This window comes from Spermophilus citellus (genome assembly GCF_964194105.1).
Source record: "Spermophilus citellus genome assembly, chromosome: 17".
NCBI classification, from domain to species: domain Eukaryota; kingdom Metazoa; phylum Chordata; class Mammalia; order Rodentia; family Sciuridae; genus Spermophilus; species Spermophilus citellus.
In genome coordinates, this window is record NC_138199.1 from 49,866,064 (window position 1) to 49,888,891 (window position 22,828).

Sequence of the window (22,828 nt, forward strand, 5' to 3'; positions counted from 1 at the left end):
AAAAAGTAAATAATCTCATTCCAGAAAACAACTTTTGGTCATGTGGCTAGACTTGAGCTCTCTCAAGATTATTTGTTTTGCTGGTGCATGCATGCCTGTAATCTCATTGGTTCAGGAGGCTGAGGCAGGAGGATTGTGAGTTCAAAGCCAGTCTCAGCAATTTAGCAAGACCCAGTCTCAAAATATAAAACAAAGGGCTGGGGATGTGGCTCAGCACTTAAATGCCCCTGAGTTAAGTCCCCAGTACGTGTGTGTATGTGTGTGTGTGTGTGTGTTTTATAGATATGTTCTGGTGATTTTTATTTTAAAAAGTTTATTGTGAATTATAATTATACATAATAGTGGAATTCATTATGCTATATTTGTACATGCACATCATTTGATCAGTCTCATTTCCCAGTACTTTTCCTTTGCTTCCTCTCCTTCCTCTCTCAGATCCAGTTGCTTCTATTCTACTGATTTTCCTTCTATCATCATCATCATCATCATCATCATCATCATCATCTTTAAGGGTACTGAATTTTATTTAAGCTAGATTTTAGTGGAAAAGATCATGGTAATATACGCAAAACATTACCTTCCTTTAAAAAACAGCCCCTTTGGGCTAGGGATATGGCTCAAGCGGTAGCGCGCTCGCCTGGCATGCGAGCAGTGCTGGGTTCGATCCTCAGCACCACATACAAATAAAGATGTTGTGTCCACCGAAAACTAAAACAAAACAAAACAAAACAAAAAAACAGCTCCTTTGTTTAAATTACATTTCTACTCAAAGATGATGTTTAGGAATAGAATTGAATAATAGAAAATGTTTTGAAATGCATTGTGATCATGTAGGTTCTGCTTAGTGGTTGATTTCTTTGAGCCTGGTGGACTCATTGATGAAAGTTAAAGTTGCTTAGACTGTGTGATAAGTAATACACACAGTTTTGTTGTTTTGCATGGAAATATGGAAATTGTTGAGGATTGATAGCAATTAGGTAGTACCTAGGAGGAGCTCCTTGCTTACCCTCTTCTGGTAGCTGCACTTGCGTATTGTCAAAGAAACACAATAGCAGCCTCATTTAAATGCACATGTAAAAAGCTACAGTGAAATTTTATTTTTATAAAAGCTTTGTTTGAAACTAAAAGTGACAGGCATTTCTCAATCCATTTTTACAGAGAATGGGTTAAATGGACTGCTTAAAAATAGTTCTTCGACATTAAATTTTTATTAGATGAAATTACATTATTTTTTAGTTCTCGGCGGACGCAACATCCTTGTTGGTATGTGGTGCTGAGGATCGAACCCGGGCTGCACGCACGCCAGGCGAGCGCGCTACCGCTTGAGCCACATCCCCAGCCCCAAGATGAAATTACATTAAAATTAGTTGTTTTCAACCATTTACTGTAGGCATCTAAGAATATAGTGCTTATCCAAAATATGGCCCAGTATTGTATATCATTTGAGGGTTTTGTTTGTGTAAAGTAGATTTATGCATGTTAGTGTTGTAGCTTTCCTAGTGTATTCTAGATTGATATTGTGAACACCTTTGGAAATGAAGGACATTTATAAATAAAGCCTCTGCTACTGTGACACAGAACCTTTTTTCATTGTAAATTTTGTTTCTGTAACTTCTACTTTATAGAACATATTCAAAGCCCACAAATTTATTTTGGTTTTATACATTTTATTCATTTTGTTGCAAAATGAACTAAAACACAATTTAAATTTTAAGTCCTTAATTTGTCAAAAGTAAGCCAGGCATGGTGGTACATGCTTGTAAGTCCAGCTACTTGGGAGGCTGAGGCAAGAGGAGTGCAAGTCTCATAACTTAGCTAGACCTTGTCTCCAAATAAAAGAGCTGGGAATGTAGCTCAGTGGTAGAGTGCCCCTGGGTCCAATTCCCCAGTCTCTCTTGCACATACGCATGCTCACAAAATAATTACTATACAAAACAAACTGCAAGTGGATCAAATTGAAAATTGGCATGTATCCATGTGAACCAATCTTGACATTCAGGGCATTCAGATGAGAGGTGTGAATTCCACTAGCTGAGGATAAAATATAGACCCTTAAACACTATAAATTTTTTAAACTTTATGTTATTTAGTTTTATTTAAAACCTAAGTGGATCTTTTTGCTTAGCACTAACTGAATTAGGAGAGTATGGTACACTGGGACTAGGAATTTTCTAACCACGAGCCTTACACTTGCTCCATCACTTGCCAACAATGACAACGTGAAAATTGTTAAACTGAGTCTCAGTTGTGAAATAGAAACAACAGTCTAAGTCATCGTAGGGCATTGATACTTAAGGAAGTAAAATTCTGTGAGATTTCATTCCTGTCATTTCCTCCCTTCCTTCCTTCCTCCCTCCCTCCCTCCCTCCCTTCCTTTCTTCCTTCCTTCCTTCTTTTTTATGCAAGATGCCTACCTCGCTTCTCCCATCTATCTGACTTCTGCTTATCCTTTAAGACTATCTTCATCTTTGTCTCATCCCTGAGGCTTCCATTGACGAGTTCATTACTTTTTTTTTTTTTTTGGTACCAGAGATTGAACCTAGGGATATTTAACCACTGAGCCATATCCCCAGCTCTTTTTTTATATTTTCAGATTGGGGTCTTGCTAAGTTGCTGAGGCTGGCTTTGAGCCTGCAATCCTTCTACCTCAGCCTCCTGAGTTGCTGACATTACAGGCATTTGCCACTGTACCCTGCAAGTTTACTACCTTTTATGCCAGTTAATCACCTCATTTTCTGCACTGCCAAGATACGAGTTATATGGGCAGGTGTATTTATTTAACATTTAGAGTAGTGCTGTGACTGAGTACTCTCACATTCATACCAGTAATAATTCTATGAGGTAGATAGTGTTTATATCTCCTTTTTATAGATGCACAAAACAAGACATACATAGGTTAAGTAATTTGCCCAAGCTCCCCCACTAGTAGGTGTTGGAGCCATATTTTCTTTTGCAGTGCTGGGGATCAAATCCAGGACCTTACACATATTAGACAAGTACTTTGCCACTGAGCTACCTTTCCGGTCCAGGAGCCAGATCTATATAAGCCGTCTCGCTTCAGAGTTTTTGCTTTTAACCACTTTGCTGTTTTTTTTGTCTGTCTTCCCACATAGACCTTTGATCACCTTTATGGTGGTTCGGGCTTCTATAATCCCTAACACATAGTAGACAGTTAATAAATAGTTAACAAATATGTGATAAATGTGATTTATCATATTTATAAACTATATCACATAAATGCAAATTATTATAATCACCATATGAATTTTATAAGTCAGTAGAATTTACCAAGTCTTCTCAGTTTTGCAGTTTGTTTTCTTGGCTCTCATTTTTCAGGTTGGTAGACTACTAAAATATAACTTGGTAAAATTTAAGGATTGACTACCAAAAATTGAATTAGAAACGAACTCTGGTGCCAGCAGTGATGGCATACACTGTAATCCCAGTGACTCCTGAGGCTGAAACAGGAGATTCACAAATCTAAGCCCAGCCTGGGCAACTTAGCAAGACTCTGTCTCAAAAAATAATAATAATAAAAAATAAAAGGACCAGGGATGTATCTCAGTGTTTAAATAAAATACTCCTGGGTTCAATCCCCAGTGCCATAAAAAATAAAATGAAATTATACAGCAGTTTAGCATCTTAAGTAGTCTTCGAATATATACCCGTAGGTGTACTGAAAAGTTGCTTGTTATTAAAGATTATGTTTAAGGAAAAAAACCAGATCAGGGTGATATTTCATTCATATCAGACAAAGAGGATGTACTACATTAAGAAAAAATAAATAGGGGCTGGGGATGTGGATCAAGCGGTAGCGCACTCGCCTGGCATGCGTGCGCCCGGGTTCGATCCTCAGCACCACGTACCAACAAAGATGTTGTGTCCGCCGAGAACTAAAAAAAAAATATTAAAAATTCTCTCTCTCTCTCACTCTCTCTCCTCTCTCACTCTCTCTTTAAAAAAAAAAAGAAAAAAGAAAAAATAAATAGGGCTGGGGTTGTGGCTCAGCAATTGAGCGCTTGCCTAACACATGTGGGGGCCCTGGGTTTGATCCTCAGCACCACATAAAAATAAATAAATAAAGGTATTGTGTTCAACTACAACTAAAAAATAAATATTTAAAAAAAGAGGGGCTGGGGATGTGGCTCAAGCGGTAGCGCGCTCACCTGGCATGCGTGCGGCCCGGGTTCGATCCTCAGCACCACATACAGACAAAGATGTTGTGTCCGCCAAATACTAAAAGAAATAAACATTTAAAAAAAAAGAAAATAAATAAAATTTTACTGTGGATCTGAGTATTTAGCAGGGAAACGAAATATTTTTCTCATAAGAACACATCCTTATTTTTAGAAAGTTAAAAAATTAGAATTCATATATTTTAAATTGTCTTTTAGTCAATACTGATATATCACAGAATTTAGTATAAGAACATTTGTACTTACTTTTTTTTTTTTTTTTTTTTTGGTACCAGGGATTGAACCCAGGGGTGATTAACCACTGAGCCACATCCGCAGCCCTTTTTATTTTGAGACAGGGTCTTGTTGACTTGCTTAGGACCTCACTAAATTGCTGAAGCTGGCTGTGATCTTGTGATCCTCCTGCCTTCACCTCCCGAGTCACTGGGATGTGCCAATGTGCCTGGCTTCTACTACTGCCTTTTTAATTTTGAGACAGGATCTCACTAAGTTGCCCAGGCTGGCCTTGAACCTTCTCAGACTCCCTGAGTCACTGGGATTACAGGTGCATACCACTGTAGCTGGTTTATGCTTATTTTCTTCTACTTTAATTTTTTTTTACTTTTTAAAAAATATATTCTGTCTTGCCTAATTGTATATTTTTCTTACTGTGTTTGCTACTTTTGCAGAAGACTTCTCACTTCATTCTCCATATTAGAAAAGTTTGTTAATAACACATTTGCCAAATAACAACTATTTTCAACATCTCTGGATGGTCAAATTATTTTTTAACATCTACCATATGCAAAACAAATGGCATAAAGCAATGTGAAAGTTTAGAAGAGAGAAATAACATGTATTGGGGGGCAATCTGGAAAAACTTTATGAAGAATAGTACATTTCAGAAACACTTTGAAGGGTAGGTATTAAAATTTTAGATGGGCAGAAATGAAAGCAAACAAGTTCATTCCTAGCAAGAAAAATCAGAATGACATAATGGTGCAGGATATTCCTGAACATGTGGCAGTTTAAATTATTCAGTTAGCAAAGAATACAGGGCTTGCAGAAAGAAGAGATGGCCAGTTATTGGGGATGAGGATGCAGCTAACTGGTAGAGCACTTGCCATAGTGAGAAGTCTTCTGCAAAAGTAGCAAACCTTTTGAATAAAGCTTCAGACCATTGGACTGGAGTTTTGGCTCAATGGTAGAGCGTTTGTATATCATGTGTGAGGCACTGGGTTTGATCCTCAGTACCACATAAAAATAAATAAATAAAATAAAGGTATTGTGTTCATCTACATTTAAAAAAGTATATGTATATGAAAATAAAGCATCAGATCATTCCTATCACAACAAATAAGTGTCACCCTGTCCTTCTTCCTAGTGGATCATTCTCTTTGGAAGAACTCTGCTGATATGCATTTATTTTCCCCTCCTTGTTCCTTTTAGTTTCTTTATAGCTTTAGTTTTGGCTTGCTCCTCATGGATAGTTTTATGTTTTAGAAACTCATTCATCAGGACCAGGTTAGGGAAGGGCAGGGGTGGTTCAAGCTTTGAAAACAGATCAGTACAATTGGTTTGGAAGGAAATGGAATAAGCAGAGATAGCAGATTAATATGACTTACCAGGTTGCCCTTCCAACTTAGAAACACTAGTCCAAGTGGAATCTTTGGAAAGTAAAAGGAGGATGCTTAGGTATATATTTTAATAAGGAAAAAACAAAACTGTTGACTTTGGAAGAAATTAATTATTAAAGCTATCCAGGAAACAAAATTATTTCCCTTTAAATTTTTTTTTTGTCAAACAATGATTTTATTGCTTGAATACATAAACAAATTTATCCTACCAGGGCAGAGGAAAACCTGCTTGATCTTATGATATTGAGCCAATCAGTGAACACAGCTCTCTATCAGAATCAGATGAAATTTAGCATCCTTATCTTTTCTGTTCCTCTCAAGATGCCTTGGAACAACAATTGCTTTCTTAATTAAATGTTAGAGATTTTTAGGAAGATGAAGAGCAAGTCCTTTGGAGTTAAGGATTCTCAAGATTTTATTGCTGGTTGTAAATGCTGTGCAACATAATGTGAGCCTCTCAGGATCCCACTGACTTGTGAGTGAATCAGGCTCTTCTTGGTCAGTTTGTAAATCAGCTCCTTCGAATCATCAAATGTCAACTTCAGCTTGGTGTGGACACTGTCTTGCCTAATTGGGGCAGAGCCAACTGGGACAGGCCCTTCCCAGAAGCATGCATGTATAATGGTTGTGGTCTCAGATTCCCTTTTAAAACTAAATTTAAGTAAACTTTTTTTTTTTTGTACTGGGGATTGAACCACTGAACCACATTCCCTGCCCCCCCCCCTTTTGTTAACTATTTTATTTAGTTATCATTGGACACAATATCTTTATTGTATTTATTTACTTTTATGTGGTGCTGAGGATCAAATCCAGTGCCTCACACGTGCCAGGCAAGCACTCTACCACTAAGTCACAATCTCAGCCCACCACCAGCCTTTAAAAAAATTTTTTTTTACTATTTATTTTTTTTAAGCTTTTAGGTGGACACAATATCTTTATCTTATTTTATGTGGTGCTGAGGATCGAACCCAGTGCCTCATGCATGCCAGACGAGCGCGCTACTACTTGAGCCATATCCCCAGCCCTAATTTTTTTGTTTTGAGAGAGGGTCTCACTAAGTTGCTTAGAGCCTTGCTAAGTTGGTGAGGCTGGCCTTAAACTTGAGATCCCCCTGCATTAGCCTCCCAAGTTGCATGTGCCATTGTGCCTGGCTTCAAGTAAATATTCTTAAAGACAGTAAACTTGTTTTTTTTAGACTACTTAAAAAAATGGCATTGAAAAGAGCACATTCTGAGAAACTTTATTTTACTCTCTGCAATATACTATTGTATATTTTTCTTAAAATTGTATTTTTCGTAAGCTTTTAGAGTGCCAGAATTAGTTGCTTATCAATTTTTACACCTACATTTTACACACCACATTCTCCCACATCCCCACAAGTTGTTTATGTTAATTATAGCAAGACAGTAAGGCATGAACCACTTCATTTTGGAATTCATGTTATGATACTGAAGATGATCTGTAAGAAGAGGTGAACATGCTTTGTGTAATGCCACTATAGAGATGAGTTTAAATATCTTTAAGTTAAACAGCTCCCAATATCATTGAGGGTTATTTCTTATTTACTTTCTCTAGTATCATGTCTTAGAGCTCAATGTATTACTTAAAGAGTCTTATAAGAAACTACATTAAGGTGATCTGTAGTAAGTGGGATTGAGGATACATTGAGAAAGTAGGATCTTGGAAAATGGAAGGTCCTAATTTCCCTAATGTGTTTTTGGTTTTGTAAAGTCATTGTATTCTTAGGAAATGTTTTAAGTTTTCTGGAAAGAGAATAAAGGAAGATTATCATCAAAGCTCAAATAAGGGAAAAATTAAATGAAGAAAGTAAAATGTGGGCAGAATGTCCATGTGTTTTTATGTGAACCCTTAGACTACATCTTGTATTGTGATTGTGTGATTTATTCATGATTCTTTTGAGTTTTTCTGATTTTAATAGTATTGAGATGTTACTTTCATGTTCATGTGGGAATGTATATATGTGCTCATCCTTTAAAATGATGAATAAAGCACTTCAATTAGAATTTTTAGTAGAAACGAGTCTTATTATTTATTATCATCATCTCATTTACTTTGTTTTTTTGTTTGTTGGTGGCACTGGGGATTGAACCCAGCTCTACCACTGAACTACATCCCCAGCCCTTTTTATTTTGAGACAGGGTCTCACTAGATTGCTCAGGCTGCCCTCAAACTTGCCATCCTCCTGCCTCAGCTTTCTGAGTAACTGGGATTACAGTTGTATTGGGATTACAGTACCCATACCCAACTATTATCATCTCACTCATTAAGAAAGGATTCCCTGGGGCTGGGGTTGTGACTCAGTGGTAGAGCACTTGCCTGGCATGTGTGAGGCCGTGGGGTTCGATCCTCAGCACCACATATAAATAAATAAAATAAAAGATCCATTTAAAACTAAAAAATAGGGGCAGGGGTTGTGGCTCAGAGGTAGAGTGCTCGCCTAGCATGCATGAGGCACTGGGTTTGATCCTCAGCACCACATAAAAATAAAATAAAGAGAAGTAAATGAAGGTAAAATAAGATGTTTAAAAAAAAAAAAAAACAACACTAAAAAATAGTTTAAAAAAAAGAAAGAAATGATTCCCCTATGAGTTCAACCCTTTATATTTCTGATTTTTAACCTTGTACATATTAATTCCATTTTTTTCTGCTGACTAACTCAAGACTAAGACAATTAATATGTTATTATGTATATATGTGCACAGAGTACTACATTAGCTAGGTCATACTGTGGTAACAAGCATGACCTAGTTAATGAGGTCCAATCTAAGAGCTTGAAACAATGAAGGATTTCTTGAGAGCTTGTTTGGAGATTCTAGCAGGGGAGCGCAGCTACTCATATACCCTTGACCAAAGACCGGTCCTCCTCTATCCGGGAAGGTCGTCCTTCGGGAGGGACACACATGGAGCAGTGAGGGAGGAAGGGGACACCCGCCTAGCCAGCCAGATCAGCCGAATCAACCCTGGCGATCAATGGGGTGACAGATGTCGAAGCCAGATCGCCCTCACATCCAATGAAGGATTTCTTTTCTCTCACTACATCAGCTGGGGAGCTCTGCTTTTATCATTGGGCAGTGATGCAGGCTGATGGGAGGGTTGTAATCTTTTTTATATATTAGCAATTAAATACAGTAGCTCAGAAGTGACTAACATCAACAGTTTAAAAACCAGTGTACACTACTAGTCGTGTAGACCCATAACTTCAGGGAGGCCAGGAAGCATGGTACCTCTGTGCCAGGGAGACAGACGGCTGAAAGTACTTGCTGAATGACACATCTATCCCAGTCCATCTTTCTAGTTGTCAGATATTTGGTCTACTGACTCTTAAAGCAAAACTTACTTCTTCCCCAGGATAAAATACCTCAACTTCCTATGCAATCACTGCATTAAGCTCAAAGTCCAGAATCTCAGAGTTATGCAAGAGTGTGATGCTTAGTGGTCTGTTAGTGAGGAGATGATACATAGTAGTCTTTTCATTGAGTCCAGATGTTGCTTTTTTGATCCAGAAACTTTGAAAATAAATTGACAAATGATTTGCTGTTCCTAGTACATTAAACAATACACAGCAAACAGCAACAAAATAATAAAAATAAACATTCTTGTTTGAAAGAGGTGGAAATAGGAAACATAGGAGTCTACAAAAAATTCTGAAACCCTTCTGAGCAAAGAGAGTTCACTTATATGTTTTTTTTTTTTTTTTTTTTTTTTTTTTGGTACTGGGAATTGAACTCAGAGGCACTCAACCACTGAGCCACATCCCCACCCCTATTTTGTATTTTTATTTAGAGACAGGGTCTCCCTGAGTTGCTTAATGACTCTCTAAGTTGCTGAGGCTGGCTTTGAACTCACAATCCTCCTGTCTCAGCCTCCCGAGCCACTGGGATTACAGGCATGCTCCACTGTGCCTGGTCACTTGCCTTTTTTTTTTTTTTTTTTTAAATCCCTTACTTCATCCTTTGGACCCTCTATTTCTTCTTCCTTATCCTTCTTTTTCTTTTTCTTTCTTCTTTCCCCTCCTCCTTTCTTTTTCTTCTCTGCCCCTCGCTCTCCTCCCTCCTATTCCCTTTTCCTTCCTTCTTTCCTGTGACCCTCCTAAACTATATCTGAAATGGACAGTGGGTATTGTCTTTAGGAGGATGAACACTTAGCCCATTTCCTGCCACAGATGCTTGGAAACCCATCACTCATTTTGGTCTTGAGCAGTCACAGTCTTTTAGCTCCAGCTGGTGGGTTCTTATGGCAGTATCATCTTTGTAGGCTGCTTCTTTTTTATCTATGTCCAGTCACCTCCATGTTCCTTAGCCATATCCATGACTCTTTTCTAGCCATACTTCTGATATTGGCTGCGTAGCTCTGCTTCAGTGATTGCATACTTCTTCCTTCTCTTAATTTTGAGTACAGGTGCTTTTGCTCCAATGCCATATATATGTCTTCCTCAAAATATGCACAATTGAGCCATAATTTCCTCATTTGAATAGAAAAAAGTATCACTACATCTACTTAGATGTCAAGTAAAACCTGGTGGCATTTATCATCATTCTTTTATGAAATTCCATTAAGTGAAAGTAAAATAATTTCTTTTAGGAAAAAAAAATAAATCTCTGAGGTCAAAGAAATGGGAGAAAATGTGGAAGAGAAGACAATAACAAAGGCGACAAATAGTCACAAACTACACAGTCCCAAGCAGTATACTGATTTTAAAAGTTGTGATACTACTGTATTGTATGAGAGGAGAATTGAGAACAAAAAAAAAAATGAGAAAATTATAATGAGAGATGAGGTGTAGTGCCTGAAATCGGGGTGGAAGGGGAAGTCAAGAAATAGAAATATTCATATGTAAAAAGGTAAGAATTAAATATCAAGGAAGAAACAGCTAAAATTGCATTATTGTCTCTGAGGAATGGGACTCAAGGTAGCTAAAGTAGAGCCAATATATTTGATTTGTGAAACTATGGGTGCTTCTTTAAAATTACTTTGATTAAAAACAATCCCAAAGTTCTGCAGTAAGTATAAAATAGAATCAGTAAATCTTTTGCTGTGCCCATGCGTATGGCAAGCATTCTTCCCTTTTGTCAGCTCCACAGGGTCTGTGCTCACAGTAGTGTTCATGTGACTCAGCGGTTAAGTGGTTGGCTAAACAGCAATGTGAGGCATGTCACAAAGCAAATAGTGTGCCCTTCTAGTCTTTTTTTTTTAAAATGGATGGTTTTATTTTTCTTGGAATCATATCAACCTGATGGTTACTATTTCTTAGAATTTAGACCTCTGTGCAACTGACACATGAAAAAAATCACCTAGTTATTGAATAGATCTACTGAGTTTTCAGGCAACAAATTTTAAAATACTTAACAACTTTGAAGTCACTCTATTAAACCTGCAAACAATTACATCTATATCTAGTTATAAATTTTTTTAAAGCCAAGGGTATTTTCTTTCCCTTTTATAATTATATCAATTAGCTGCTTTATTTCCATGATTCCTAGGGCCTGTGCCACCACCACTTTTCTTGAAATCCCACTGTAGTCGATGTGGTGACTGATGCTGAAAGAAAGCCAGCTTATTTGAAGATCCTGAGTGTTTCATGATATTTTGTAACTGGGCTGTAGACTCTGTGCAGACACAAGCCTTGTATTCTGCCTTGTCAGTGTGTCTGTAGCATCTGGGATAACAAATGCTATGCATTAGTAGATGTTTATTCATCAGATCCATACTGTGTGATAGGCACTGTGCTAAGCTCTGTAGATATCTCGGTGAACTGGACATCCTAACAGAAAATATTTGTGGACTCATGTAAGCCAGTGAACTAATGGCCCATGCTGAACCATCTAACCATATAAAGCCTTGTGTATGTAAGGAGCTTAATAATTTTAACTTATGTTTGTTATGTTTTTAATTTTAAGTTGTTGTGATAAAAGCCATAAAAAGGAAATGGTGATATCTGATTTTTTTTCCTCTTTGTTTCTCTTTGTAGATAAGATGCTCCAAGTTCCTTGCAGCTCTCTTCAGAAGAAAATCACCTGAGCTCTGCTCTTGCCATAATACCAAACCCTTTTTCTTATGTTTTGGTGCTGTGACACTGGAAGAATTGCACAGAGGTTCCAGTAATATCTTTTTTTCGTTTAAGTGATTCTCTCTGAATGGAAAAAGATTTGAGTCCTAATAATTACTTTATTTTAAAATTAATTCTCTATACTCTGAACTGCTTAATAAATTGGGCCACTTACCCATGAGCCACACAGCCAGTTCTTGTCAGGAACTGGTTGAAAACTGTGCTGTGCATGTAGCAGGGATGGCACAAGAAGAGAGCCGCCGTGGTCAAGTGCCATCTACTTTTTATCATGGTGCCAACCAAGAACTTGACCTGTCCACCAAAGTGTACAAAAGGGAATCAGGAAGTCCTTATTCTGTGTTAGTGGACACCAAGATGAGCAAACCACATCTCCATGAGACGGAGGAACAGCCATATTTCAGGGAGACAAGAGCAGTGTCTGACGTGCATGCTGTCAAAGAAGACCGGGAGAATTCTGATGACTCGGAAGAGGAGGAGGAGGAGGAGGAAGTCTCTTACAAAAGGGAGCAGATCATAGTGGAGGTAAACCTTAATAATCAAACATTAAATGTATCTAAAGGGGAAAAGGGTGTCTCTTCTCAGTCCAAAGAGACTCCTGTTCTTAAGACGAGCAGTGAGGAGGAAGAGGAAGAGAGTGAGGAAGAAGCCACTGATGACAGCAATGACTACGGAGAGAATGAAAGGCAGAAGAAAAAGGAGAAGATAGTGGAGAAAGTCAATGTTACACAAAGGCGAACGCGGAGAGCTGCCTCTGTTGCTGCAGCTACCACTTCCCCTACTCCCAGAGCTACCAGAGGGCGTAGGAAGAGTGTAGAGCCACCTAAGCGTAAGAAGCGGGCCACAAAGGAGCCCAAAGCACCAGTCCAGAAAGCTAAGTGTGAAGAGAAAGAGACTCTGACCTGTGAGAAGTGCCCCAGGGTGTTTAATACTCGATGGTACCTGGAGAAGCACATGAACGTTACTCACAGGCGCATGCAGATCTGTGATAAATGTGGCAAGAAGTTTGTCCTGGAAAGTGAGCTGTCCCTTCACCAGCAAACTGACTGTGAAAAAAACATTCAGGTAGGTCTTATCACCGAGAGGGCAAACTTTCCAGGATAGAACCTGGCTATTCAGATTCATCTGGTGTCTGCCCAAGAGAATAAATACAATAGGAGGCTGAAGGGACAGATTTCACCAATTTATCATTTTAGAAGCTTCTGCTTGGGTCTTTTCAAAACCAAGGCTTAACATTGTATTTCAAAAGCATTACATTTAACTAATGCTGGACTAGTGGGAACCCAGGTACACTGGAAGGGGGATCTCTTAGAGATGATTGACGAGGACGTAAAGTCAGCATCGACTTTGCCCTGAGATTCACTGTTGTAGGACATGTGATATAATTCATTCTGGCATCTTTTCTGTCAAGGTGAGAAACGTTGAGTAAAGGTCAGGAGTAGAGAAAGCTCCCTTTCTATTTAAAAGGATGCCAGAATCTAGTGCAGCTGATGGGGACAAAAGCCATAATGACGCAGACCGGTGGAAATGGAAGACCTCCAGGAGTGAGTTTGCTTTTTACCAGTGGAGAAATGACAACACTAAATTTGTCAAGAGGCTGAGCCCAAGGGAATATGCAAACTTTAAACAGAGGCTGAGTTGGTTGAAAATGTTGCCCACCTGCAGTGGGATTTTGTAATGCTACTATACAGTATTATTAAGGTAACAAAACATGGTATTCAAACCAGGCTGGAGTCTTGAAAGGACTGTTGTGGTAGGTTAAGAGGTGTGCTAATTATGTTAGGTTGTGTGGATTGCAGCTATATTGTTTGCATATTAATGGATATTCATAAAAGGTAAGTCTTTGAAAGTCTAAGATGTGTACAGTAGAAATATTTTGTGCTGTATTTAAGCTAACCTTTTAAAAGATAAATTGTTTTACTTTGTTTTTTGGAGTGCTGCTCATGTTAGTGATCATTTTTAATTTTTACTTTTCTTTTATTGCTTTTAATCAACTGAAGTCATTGCCTTACTTTAAAGTGAATTTTTAAAAATATAAATTACATTTGCTAAAGATCCACTGTTTTTTGATCTATCAATTGTGACTTGATTTTGACACGTGGTAAATAAAAGAAGATTTGAGTCATGGCTCCTCTGTCTTTCAGCAACAGCCAGTGCCAGTGAGTGCCCTCTCTAGGGTGTGAATTGGTTACAGCGTTTAAAGCCAGCGGGAGGGTAATGCTGCACCCTAGGGGTCAGAATTGGATTCCTTAATGATTCATGTCTAAAAAAGGGTTCCTGATCTTTAGTTATAGAATACTTTGCTTAACTTTGCTTTTAGTTACAGGATAAAAAATATTTTAAAGATCTTTTTTTTGTATGTGACTTGCCTTGCTATTCCTCATCATGGTATGTTTAAACTTGTGTTTATAGAGTTTGCAGAGTCCGCTAATTGAACTTTCTTTGAATTCCTGAAGAACACTGCTTTGTTCGTATATATATGCTTTGTATAGATTCTGATAATCCCAATGACCTGGTAACAAGTGAAAAATCAAAACTCTGCCCTATAAGATGGCTTATGGAAGTGGTTTGTCCTTTTCTGGAGCATTTTCTAGCCAGGGACTTATCCTTCAACTCTGAATTCTCAGAGTTCTTGTTTCCTGTAGTGACAGTGATGTTCAGAGATCTTTATTTACAGAGAACACTAACTTGTTTTCTAAGTATTGCAAGGTCTATTGATTACCCAGAACTTTTGGATATTGTTTTTCTTTAACCAGAAATGTTTTATTTTGTTGCTCTATTCTAAGCTCTATGACATAAGAGACTAGGCAGTGTGATGTCTTTCCTATAGATACATGTAAGACAGATCTGGAACAGGGAGGAATGATGCTAACAGTTTAGAGGTTATACTAATTTGTACCAGAGGGAAATGTTTAATGGAGTAGATTAGATTTGGGAAAATACAACAAAATCTCACTTGTTAATGAGGGCTCCAAATGCATTGTCTAAGGTATAAAAATATTTTTGTACTTCTGCAGATCTATAACCATTGCTATATGTTGTTTTATTTTTATTTATCATAATTTAAAATTAGTTTGTGTTTTCTGGTCAACACCTATTAACTGCATAGTGCCTCACGTGTGAGAGGTAGCCACCCTGGGTAATCCACAGACTAAATAAACCTGAAGGTTCTTTTTGTAGGTACAACACTAACTTGATAATAGCAGTCACATCTTTGATATTAGTGGAACTTCCACTTCTTGTTTTACTTTTTGCGATTGTTATCATACTCCTAAAGGTTCTCTAAAAGATGCATCTTGTAAAATAGAACATACAGATGTTGGTGTTGGAATCTGGACTCCACGGTGGAATAGCATTTGTTTAGATTCCGGCCTTGTGCTGTGAATCTAAAGCACATCCATTTCATCTGCCAGGAGGCCAGTATGGCTTTCTGCCATAAATAAAGTAAATAAAGATTATTTCTATTTATCCTGCTCAGTGTGTTTCCTGTAACAAATCGTTCAAGAAACTCTGGTCCCTTCATGAACATATCAAGATTGTCCACGGATATGCAGAAAAGAAATTTTCCTGTGAAATTTGTGAGAAGAAATTTTATACCATGGCTCACGTGCGGAAACACATGGTTGGTAAGTTTTTTCTGCTTCTTTCTCTCACACCTATAATTTCCTCTTGTTCCTTGGTGTGCTTTATGCTCTGGATTGGGCAAGATATGTGGAATTGCTGTACTTTAATCAGTTTTGACATGTTGAGACTAAATACAGCATGTTTTCAGTAAGCATCACCAAATTGGATGGTGTAGTTTTCCACACCCAGATTTCTTTTTAACTTCATTATGTTTCTCTTCAGAGTATACTATTAAAGTGTCACCAAAAAAAAGTGTAAAAAGTTAAGATGGCATAGTTACAGTACATCTGGCTTTCAACTTTGAGCTTTTTTGGTAGAATTATTTTGAGTGTAAGTGTGTTCTATGTTGCAGCACACACGAAAGACATGCCATTTACATGTGAAACCTGTGGAAAATCCTTTAAACGCAGTATGTCACTCAAGGTGCATTCCTTGCAGCATTCTGGAGAGAAGCCCTTCAGATGTGAGGTAAGGACTATGTCACCCCATAGGCCAGGTCCAGAGCTAACGTTATATAGTTATATAGATGGTGCAGCAATGAGAGTGAGGTGCTGAGGTACAAGGTGCATGGCCACATTCCACAGAAGCTTCAGAGGCACACTGAGCTTTGTGTGCACTCTCACTTCCAGGAAGAGAAATATCCTATTTAACACATGGTTAACTCTCTTAGATTAACTTGGGAATAGCATGTAATGACTTATTTTTTTCCTTCTCAGTGATTCACAGAAGTTGAGTATGCTCCAGTAATAATTATATGGAAAAAATCCCTTTTATTCATAACTCAGCTGCAGAAACATAGCAAAGCCAAGTAGCTAACACGAGCAGGTTCTATTTTGAGTATGAGAAATAGACCTAATGTCAGAGATTGTGTTAGGGTGGTCTCAGGTAAAGCTTCTGTGATTGGCATTAAAAAATCTTTACTATGTCCAATGCAGAACTGTGACGAAAGGTTTCAGTACAAGTACCAGCTACGCTCCCACATGAGCATCCACATTGGGCACAAACAGTTCATGTGCCAGTGGTGTGGCAAGGATTTCAACATGAAGCAGTACTTCGACGAACACATGAAAACACACACTGGTAAGGATTTCTCAAGTACTTGTTGATAATCACCTGTGGGTCTACTTTGTTTTAAATCTGATCCACAAATTTTCATCCTAAGTGAAAAAAATTCAATTTTAAATAAACTAAATATGTAAAAATACAGATTCATAATAATTAAAAATTTAGCTTTCATAACTTTTAAAAGGTTTATTTGTGACTGCCTTTTAACTCTGGGTTTATTTAAGGAAGTGGGTTCTTGTGGTTCAGGAACTTCTGAAATCTTGCTTTGTATATACATATGTTATTTTTCTCAGGAAAATGTTCTGGGTCTTAAAAATTGAAGGACCCTTACTACTTCAAATAGAAGATCCTCTGATATTCCCAAAGTTTGATTGGATTTTTTAAAATTTATTTTATTATTATTATTTTTTAGTTGTAGTTGGTCACAATATTTCACTTATTTATTTTTATGTGGTGCTGAGGATCGAACCCAGAGGGTCCTGCATTTGCAAGGCCAGCGCTCTACTGCTGAGCCACAACCCCAGCTCATGATTAGATTTTATTCATTAAAATTTTGCTACCTTTCAGGAACACATTCATTAAATGAAGCTAAATAGATTTTAATCACTTTGTGGTTTTAGGGACATGGCTTCATAGCATGCCTTTGAACCCTGTCACCACTTGATTATTCAGATTGTAGGGAACTGGATAAATTAATAGCTCTCCACATAAATACTATCATTATTTTACAGTGTGAACTTGATGTTCTGGGGTTACCCATCTGCACAAATTGAAGAGCAGATTGAAGAGCATGAAACAATTTTAGATTTCTAAGTAAAATCTAATCAGCAGAGTAGCAGAACTAGAAAGAACCATAGGAGATTATCTTGCTTAGCCTGCTGTTCTTTTTGCTTAACTAGTGGTGAGGAAATTCTACCCATGGCTGGATCTCTTTAGTTCCCATTTCTCTGTTGAAGTCCAAAGAAAAATGCCTGCTTGGTAGCTTTCATTCTTATTCAGAACAGAGCACCCTCAGATTGTAAGCATTGGACAAGGTGAAGTCATGAAGTGACTTTATTTAGGGCTGGGGATGTGGCTCAAGCGGTAGCGCGCTCACCTGGTATGCGTGCGGCCCGGGTTCAATCCTCAGCACCACATACCAACAAAGATGTTGTGTCCTCCGAGAACTTAAAAATAAATATTAAAAATTCTCTCTCTCTCTCTCTCTCTCTCTCTCTCTCTCTCTCTCCCTCTCCCTCTCTCTCAAAAAAAAGTGACTTTATTTAGTTACATTAGACCCCCAAAATGATAATAACTGAAGATATAGCTCAAGTAAATAGCAAGATCTATCAAAGTATTTAACAGAGTCTCATTTTCACTGGCTCTTAGACTTAGTTCTAATTGAATCTCTTTAGGATTCAATTTTTCAGTTACTTGGCAGGAAACAATGGAACTAAACAGAACTTTTTTAATATATATTTTTAGTTGTAGATGGATACTTTTATTTATTTTTCTATCCATCTATTTATTTATTTATTTATTTTTGTGTGGTGCTGAGGATTGAAACCAGGACCTCATATGTGCTAAGCACAAGTGCTCTACCATTGAACTACAATCCCAGTCCAGAACAGAAGTTTTTCGACGGCAGAGGTTGTGTTGCATTCACAAAGAGTACTCAGCCCATAGGTTCTTGGTAAATGTTGCACTGTTGAAAATGACCCCCAACACTAAGTTTGCCTCTGCATTCACCTCTTCTCTGCATGTTTCCCTGTGTGTCTTTCTCCTTGCTCCTTCTTCCCTCCTTTTCCCATTTTCTTTCTTTCCTCCCCTTTATCTTTCTATTTATTCTTTAGACCTTTAAATGTCTACAATATGAAATCAAAGTGTATATTTTATAATTATTCTAGTTATAAATACAATTTTATGCTAAACATTTTTCTTTGACCAAATAGGCTAGCTGGGGCTGGGGATGTGGCTCAAGCAGTAGCGCGCTCGCCTGGCATGCGTGCGACCCGAGTTCAATCCTCAGCACCACATACAAACAAAGATGTTGTGTCTGCCGAAAACCAAAAAATAAATATTAAAAAAAAAACTCTCTCTCTCTCTCTCTCTCTCTCTGTCTGTCTCTCTTATCTTGAAAAAAATAGACTAGCTGAACATTTCCTATTTTTTTCTAAAGGAATACAATTCACTTAATTTTTTATCTTTCTCCTTAAAAGGGTGGTACATACCGGGCACAGTGGTGTTTGCCTATAATCCCAGCAACTCAGGACTGAGACAGGAGGATCACAAATTATTGCCAGCCTTAGCAATTTAATGAGACATTCAGCAATTTAACAAGACCCTTCTCAAAATAAGAAAGTAAAAAGGACAATTTAGGGAGGCCCTAAGCAACTTCGAGACCCTGTCTCAAAAATAAAACCTTAAAAAAAGGCCTGGGTTGTGGTTCAATGGTAAAATGCCCCTGGGTTCAATCCCCTGTACCCCTCCCTGAAAAAAATAAGTAATATACATTTATTAAATTATCAGAAACTATGAAAATCACAAAATAAAAATAAAATATTTGTTTGGTAGGGTATTGCACACCTGTAATCCCAGTGATTCAGGAGGCTGAGGTAGGGAATTCACAAGTTTGAGACCAGCTTGGGCAATTTAATGAGATCCTGTCTCAAAATTTAAAAAAAAAAAAATGAGATCTTATCTCAAAATATAAAAGGGCTGGAGATATAGCTCAGTGGTAAAGCTCCTCTGGGTTTAATCTCCAGTACCAAAAAAATAAATAAAATCTTGGGCTGGGGATGTGGCTCAAGCGGTAGCGCGCTCGCCTGGCATGCGTGCGGCCCGGGTTCGATCCTCAGCACCACATACAAACAAAGATGTTGTGTCCACCGAAAACTAAAAAATAAATATTAAAAAAATTCTCTCTCTCTCTCTCTCTAAAAATAAATAAATAAATAAATAAAATCTTACCAACAAGACCACTGTTAATGTTATAGCATGCATCCATTTTAAAAAATGTTCTAATTTTTAATACATATAGACATACATAGTATGCATATGTGTTTCTGTGTTGATATGAAAAGTAATGAAACAAGGGACTGGGTGTGGTTCAGTGGTTGAACATGTGCTCAGCATGCATGAGGCCCCGGGTTCAATCCCTAGCAGTAAAATAAAATAATATAGTCTTTATACACTAGTGTAACCTGTTTTTTATCTTACTATATCATGTCATTATCAGCAATGGAATTTAAATCTCTAAATAAGATTTCTTCTTATAAATTTGCTATAAGAGTAACTGTTATTTATTATTACACAAAATGCCAGGCATTACATACATGATCTCATTTAGTCAATAAAATCTTTACAACAGTCCTATAAAATAAAAGATGTTTCCTCCATTTGGTTAGCCAGTTCCTGTTGGACATTGTTTTTTCTGTCTCCAGTTTTTCTACTATTATAAACAATAGGGTGATAAACAACCTTGTAGCTTACACATCCAAAATTATTTCCCTAGATCAAATTCTGGAAGTAGGATTATTAGGGCAGAGAGTGTACACGTTTTTGACTTAGCAGCATGTATTGCAAAATAGCCCTTCACAAAGACTCCTACTAGCGGTACATGAAAATCCCCATTTCCCTCACCTTTTTTTTTTTTTTTTTCTTGTTTGGTATCAGCAGTACCTAACCACTGAGCAACATCCCCAGCCTTTTAAATTTTTTATTTTGAGACAGGGCCTTGCTCATTTGCTGAGGTTAGCTTTGAAGATGTGATTTTCCTGCCTCTGCCTCCAAAGCTGCTGGGATTATAGGTGTGTGCCACAGTGCCTGGCTTCTCTCACCCTTCTAACTGTAATATTTCTCACTTGATAGGTGAGAAGTGGTTTCTTCTTGTATTAATTTACATTTAATTAATATTGTATAATTGAATATTAAGTAATATTAACTAAGATTGAACATTTTTCACATGCATATTATCAGTGCATTTTCTTTTCTGATTTGCTTTGTGCCTTTTCTGTGTTCATCTTTCTGTTGCAGTGTTTGATTTTTCTTATTGTTTATAATAACTCTTTCTATATTAAATGTGCTAGACCTTGTTTAACATCCATATTGAAATACTTCTGATGTCCTGTCATCTACCTTGTAGTATTATTTGTAATACTTAAGTTGTGAAAAGCAGCTGGATGGTAGAGTTGGACAAGCCTGGACCCTGCCACTCACGAGCAGAATTACATAATATCTATAGGCCTCTAGTTTCTTGGCATCAATAAGAATGACTGGGAAGCAGAGTAGGGGAGAAGGGTTAGCTTTGGAGAAGGAAAAGGGAGCCAGGCACAGTAACACACACCTGTAATCCCAGTGTCTCAGAGGAGGCTGAGGTAGAAAGATCACAGGTTCAAGGATAACCTCAGCAGTTTAGTGAGACCCTCAGTAACTTAGCAAGACCCTTTCTTAAAATAAAAAATAAAAAGTGCTGGTAAAGGGCTGGGGATGTGGCTCAAGCGGTAGTGCGCTCACCTGGCATGCGTGCGGCCCGGGTTCGATCCTCAGCACCACATACAAAGATGTTGTGTCCGCCGAGAACTAATAAATAAATATTAAAATTCTCTCTCTGTCTCTCTCTCTCTTAAAAAAATTAAAAAATGTGCTGGTAAAGCATTCAATGGTAAAGCGTACCTGGGGTTCAATCCCCAGTACCAAAGGAAGAAATTATTTAAGTCTGGATAAAACTATATTTAGAGACAACAGCATATTTTGATGGGCATTAAGGCAATTGTGAAAACTGACATTCAGTGGGCTATTTCTTTGTAGATAAAGAGAAGTGAGGCACAACTAATCTAGGGAAGCTTATAAGCCACAAGGCAGGGCTTCCTGCTATGGTATGGACATGGGGTGAGTTCAGAGTAAAACACCTGTGATTCTTCTTGTACTGGGCAGAGTGTCTTGTGCTTAGGGACATAAGGATGAAGACCTGTTTTCTTCCCTCAAGGAGCCTACAGTCTGATGAATGATGATGGTGATAATAATAAAAGTATCTAAAATACATTGAGTGTCTGCTATTACCACATCCTGCTCTAAGCATTTCCACTTGTGTATTCTGTTACAATAACCTATTAGTTAGGTTATTATCTTTATTTTTCAGATCAGGAAGCTTAGGCTCAGGGATTAGACAACTTGTCCAAGGCAATATGACTCCAAATCATCCATTTAATGATTGTGATATAAATTTAATGAAGCAAGATAACAGGACATCAGCTTCCAGGATTTGTTGGAGTGCCCAAGCAGCTCAGGATCAGAGGAAATGATATGTGCTAAAGAGTCCTAATAACATGCAAATAAAATTGCCATTCTATTAAATTATGAATGGTAGATAGTTTTCCCCAGTACTAGTGATTGAATCCAGTGGCTCTCTACCACTGACCTACACCCCAGTCCTTTTTATTGTTTTAATTTTGAGAGAGGGTGAGAGGGTCTTGCTCATTTGCTGAGGCTGGCCAAGAACTTAGAATCCTTCTGCCTCAGTCTCCTGAGTCACTGGGATGACAGGTGTGCACCACCACAACCAGCTAGTTCAGAATTCTTAATGCTCTTTAGTCAGAATATTCTATGCTTAAGGAAAAATATATATTAGAAGATAAGTTATAATCAGAAGATTGTCAGGAACAGAGAAGTAGAACAGAGGAAGGCAACTGAATGATCTTAATAGTGAGTGCTATACATCATTGAATCCAAGAAGCCATCAGTTGAAAGACAAAATTTATATACTGCTGAGGAAATGCTATAAATTAAACATGATGTGTCATTGATTATAAAGTAAATGCCAGTTTCAGAGATCTTAAAACATGGGGGAAGAGATATATCTTAATTAACAAATATTTATTAAGAGTTTGCTAAATGGCACTACTAAGGTAAGCAAGACTGAGATAGTTCCTGGGTCCAAAGAGCTGTTGGTCAGGCTTGGGGGCAGGTGAGCAAGCATGACAGTGATTTGGCCGTAAAAGCACAGGGAGGAGTGTGAGGGGCAGGGAGACTGATCACTGTAATACTGGAGAGCATTACACAGGGATCAGATCACAAAGAACCCCTTATGCCCTGTAAAATATTTTGAACTTTATTTTAAGGACAGTGAAAAGAGAATGATTTTAAGTAGTATGTGACACAACTCTCTGAGAGTTAAGTCTGACAGTAGTGTGGAGAGAGGACTGGAGGGTGGGGAGCAGGAACAGAGATGGTAAAACTGGTCAAGTGGCTGTTGTGTAATCCAG

General features: G+C 37.8%; 1 protein-coding gene across 2 annotated transcripts in view; it reads left to right on the forward strand.

Moving 5' to 3' along the window:
- Nucleotides 1-22,828, forward strand: part of ZNF652 (zinc finger protein 652) — an 84,197-nt gene that overhangs the window by 28,877 nt on the left and 32,492 nt on the right. The window contains exons 2-5 of one of the 2 annotated variants that reach the window (XM_081271645.1): nt 11,802-12,962; nt 15,376-15,523; nt 15,874-15,989; nt 16,457-16,600. In XM_081271645.1, coding sequence (XP_081127771.1) covers nt 12,057-12,962; nt 15,376-15,523; nt 15,874-15,989; nt 16,457-16,600 — 1,314 coding nt within the window. In that variant the 5' untranslated portion in view covers nt 11,802-12,056. Of the gene's footprint in view, nt 1-11,801; nt 12,963-15,375; nt 15,524-15,873; nt 15,990-16,456; nt 16,602-22,828 lie in introns of both variants that reach the window. The other variant, XM_081271644.1, reaches the window with a different exon arrangement.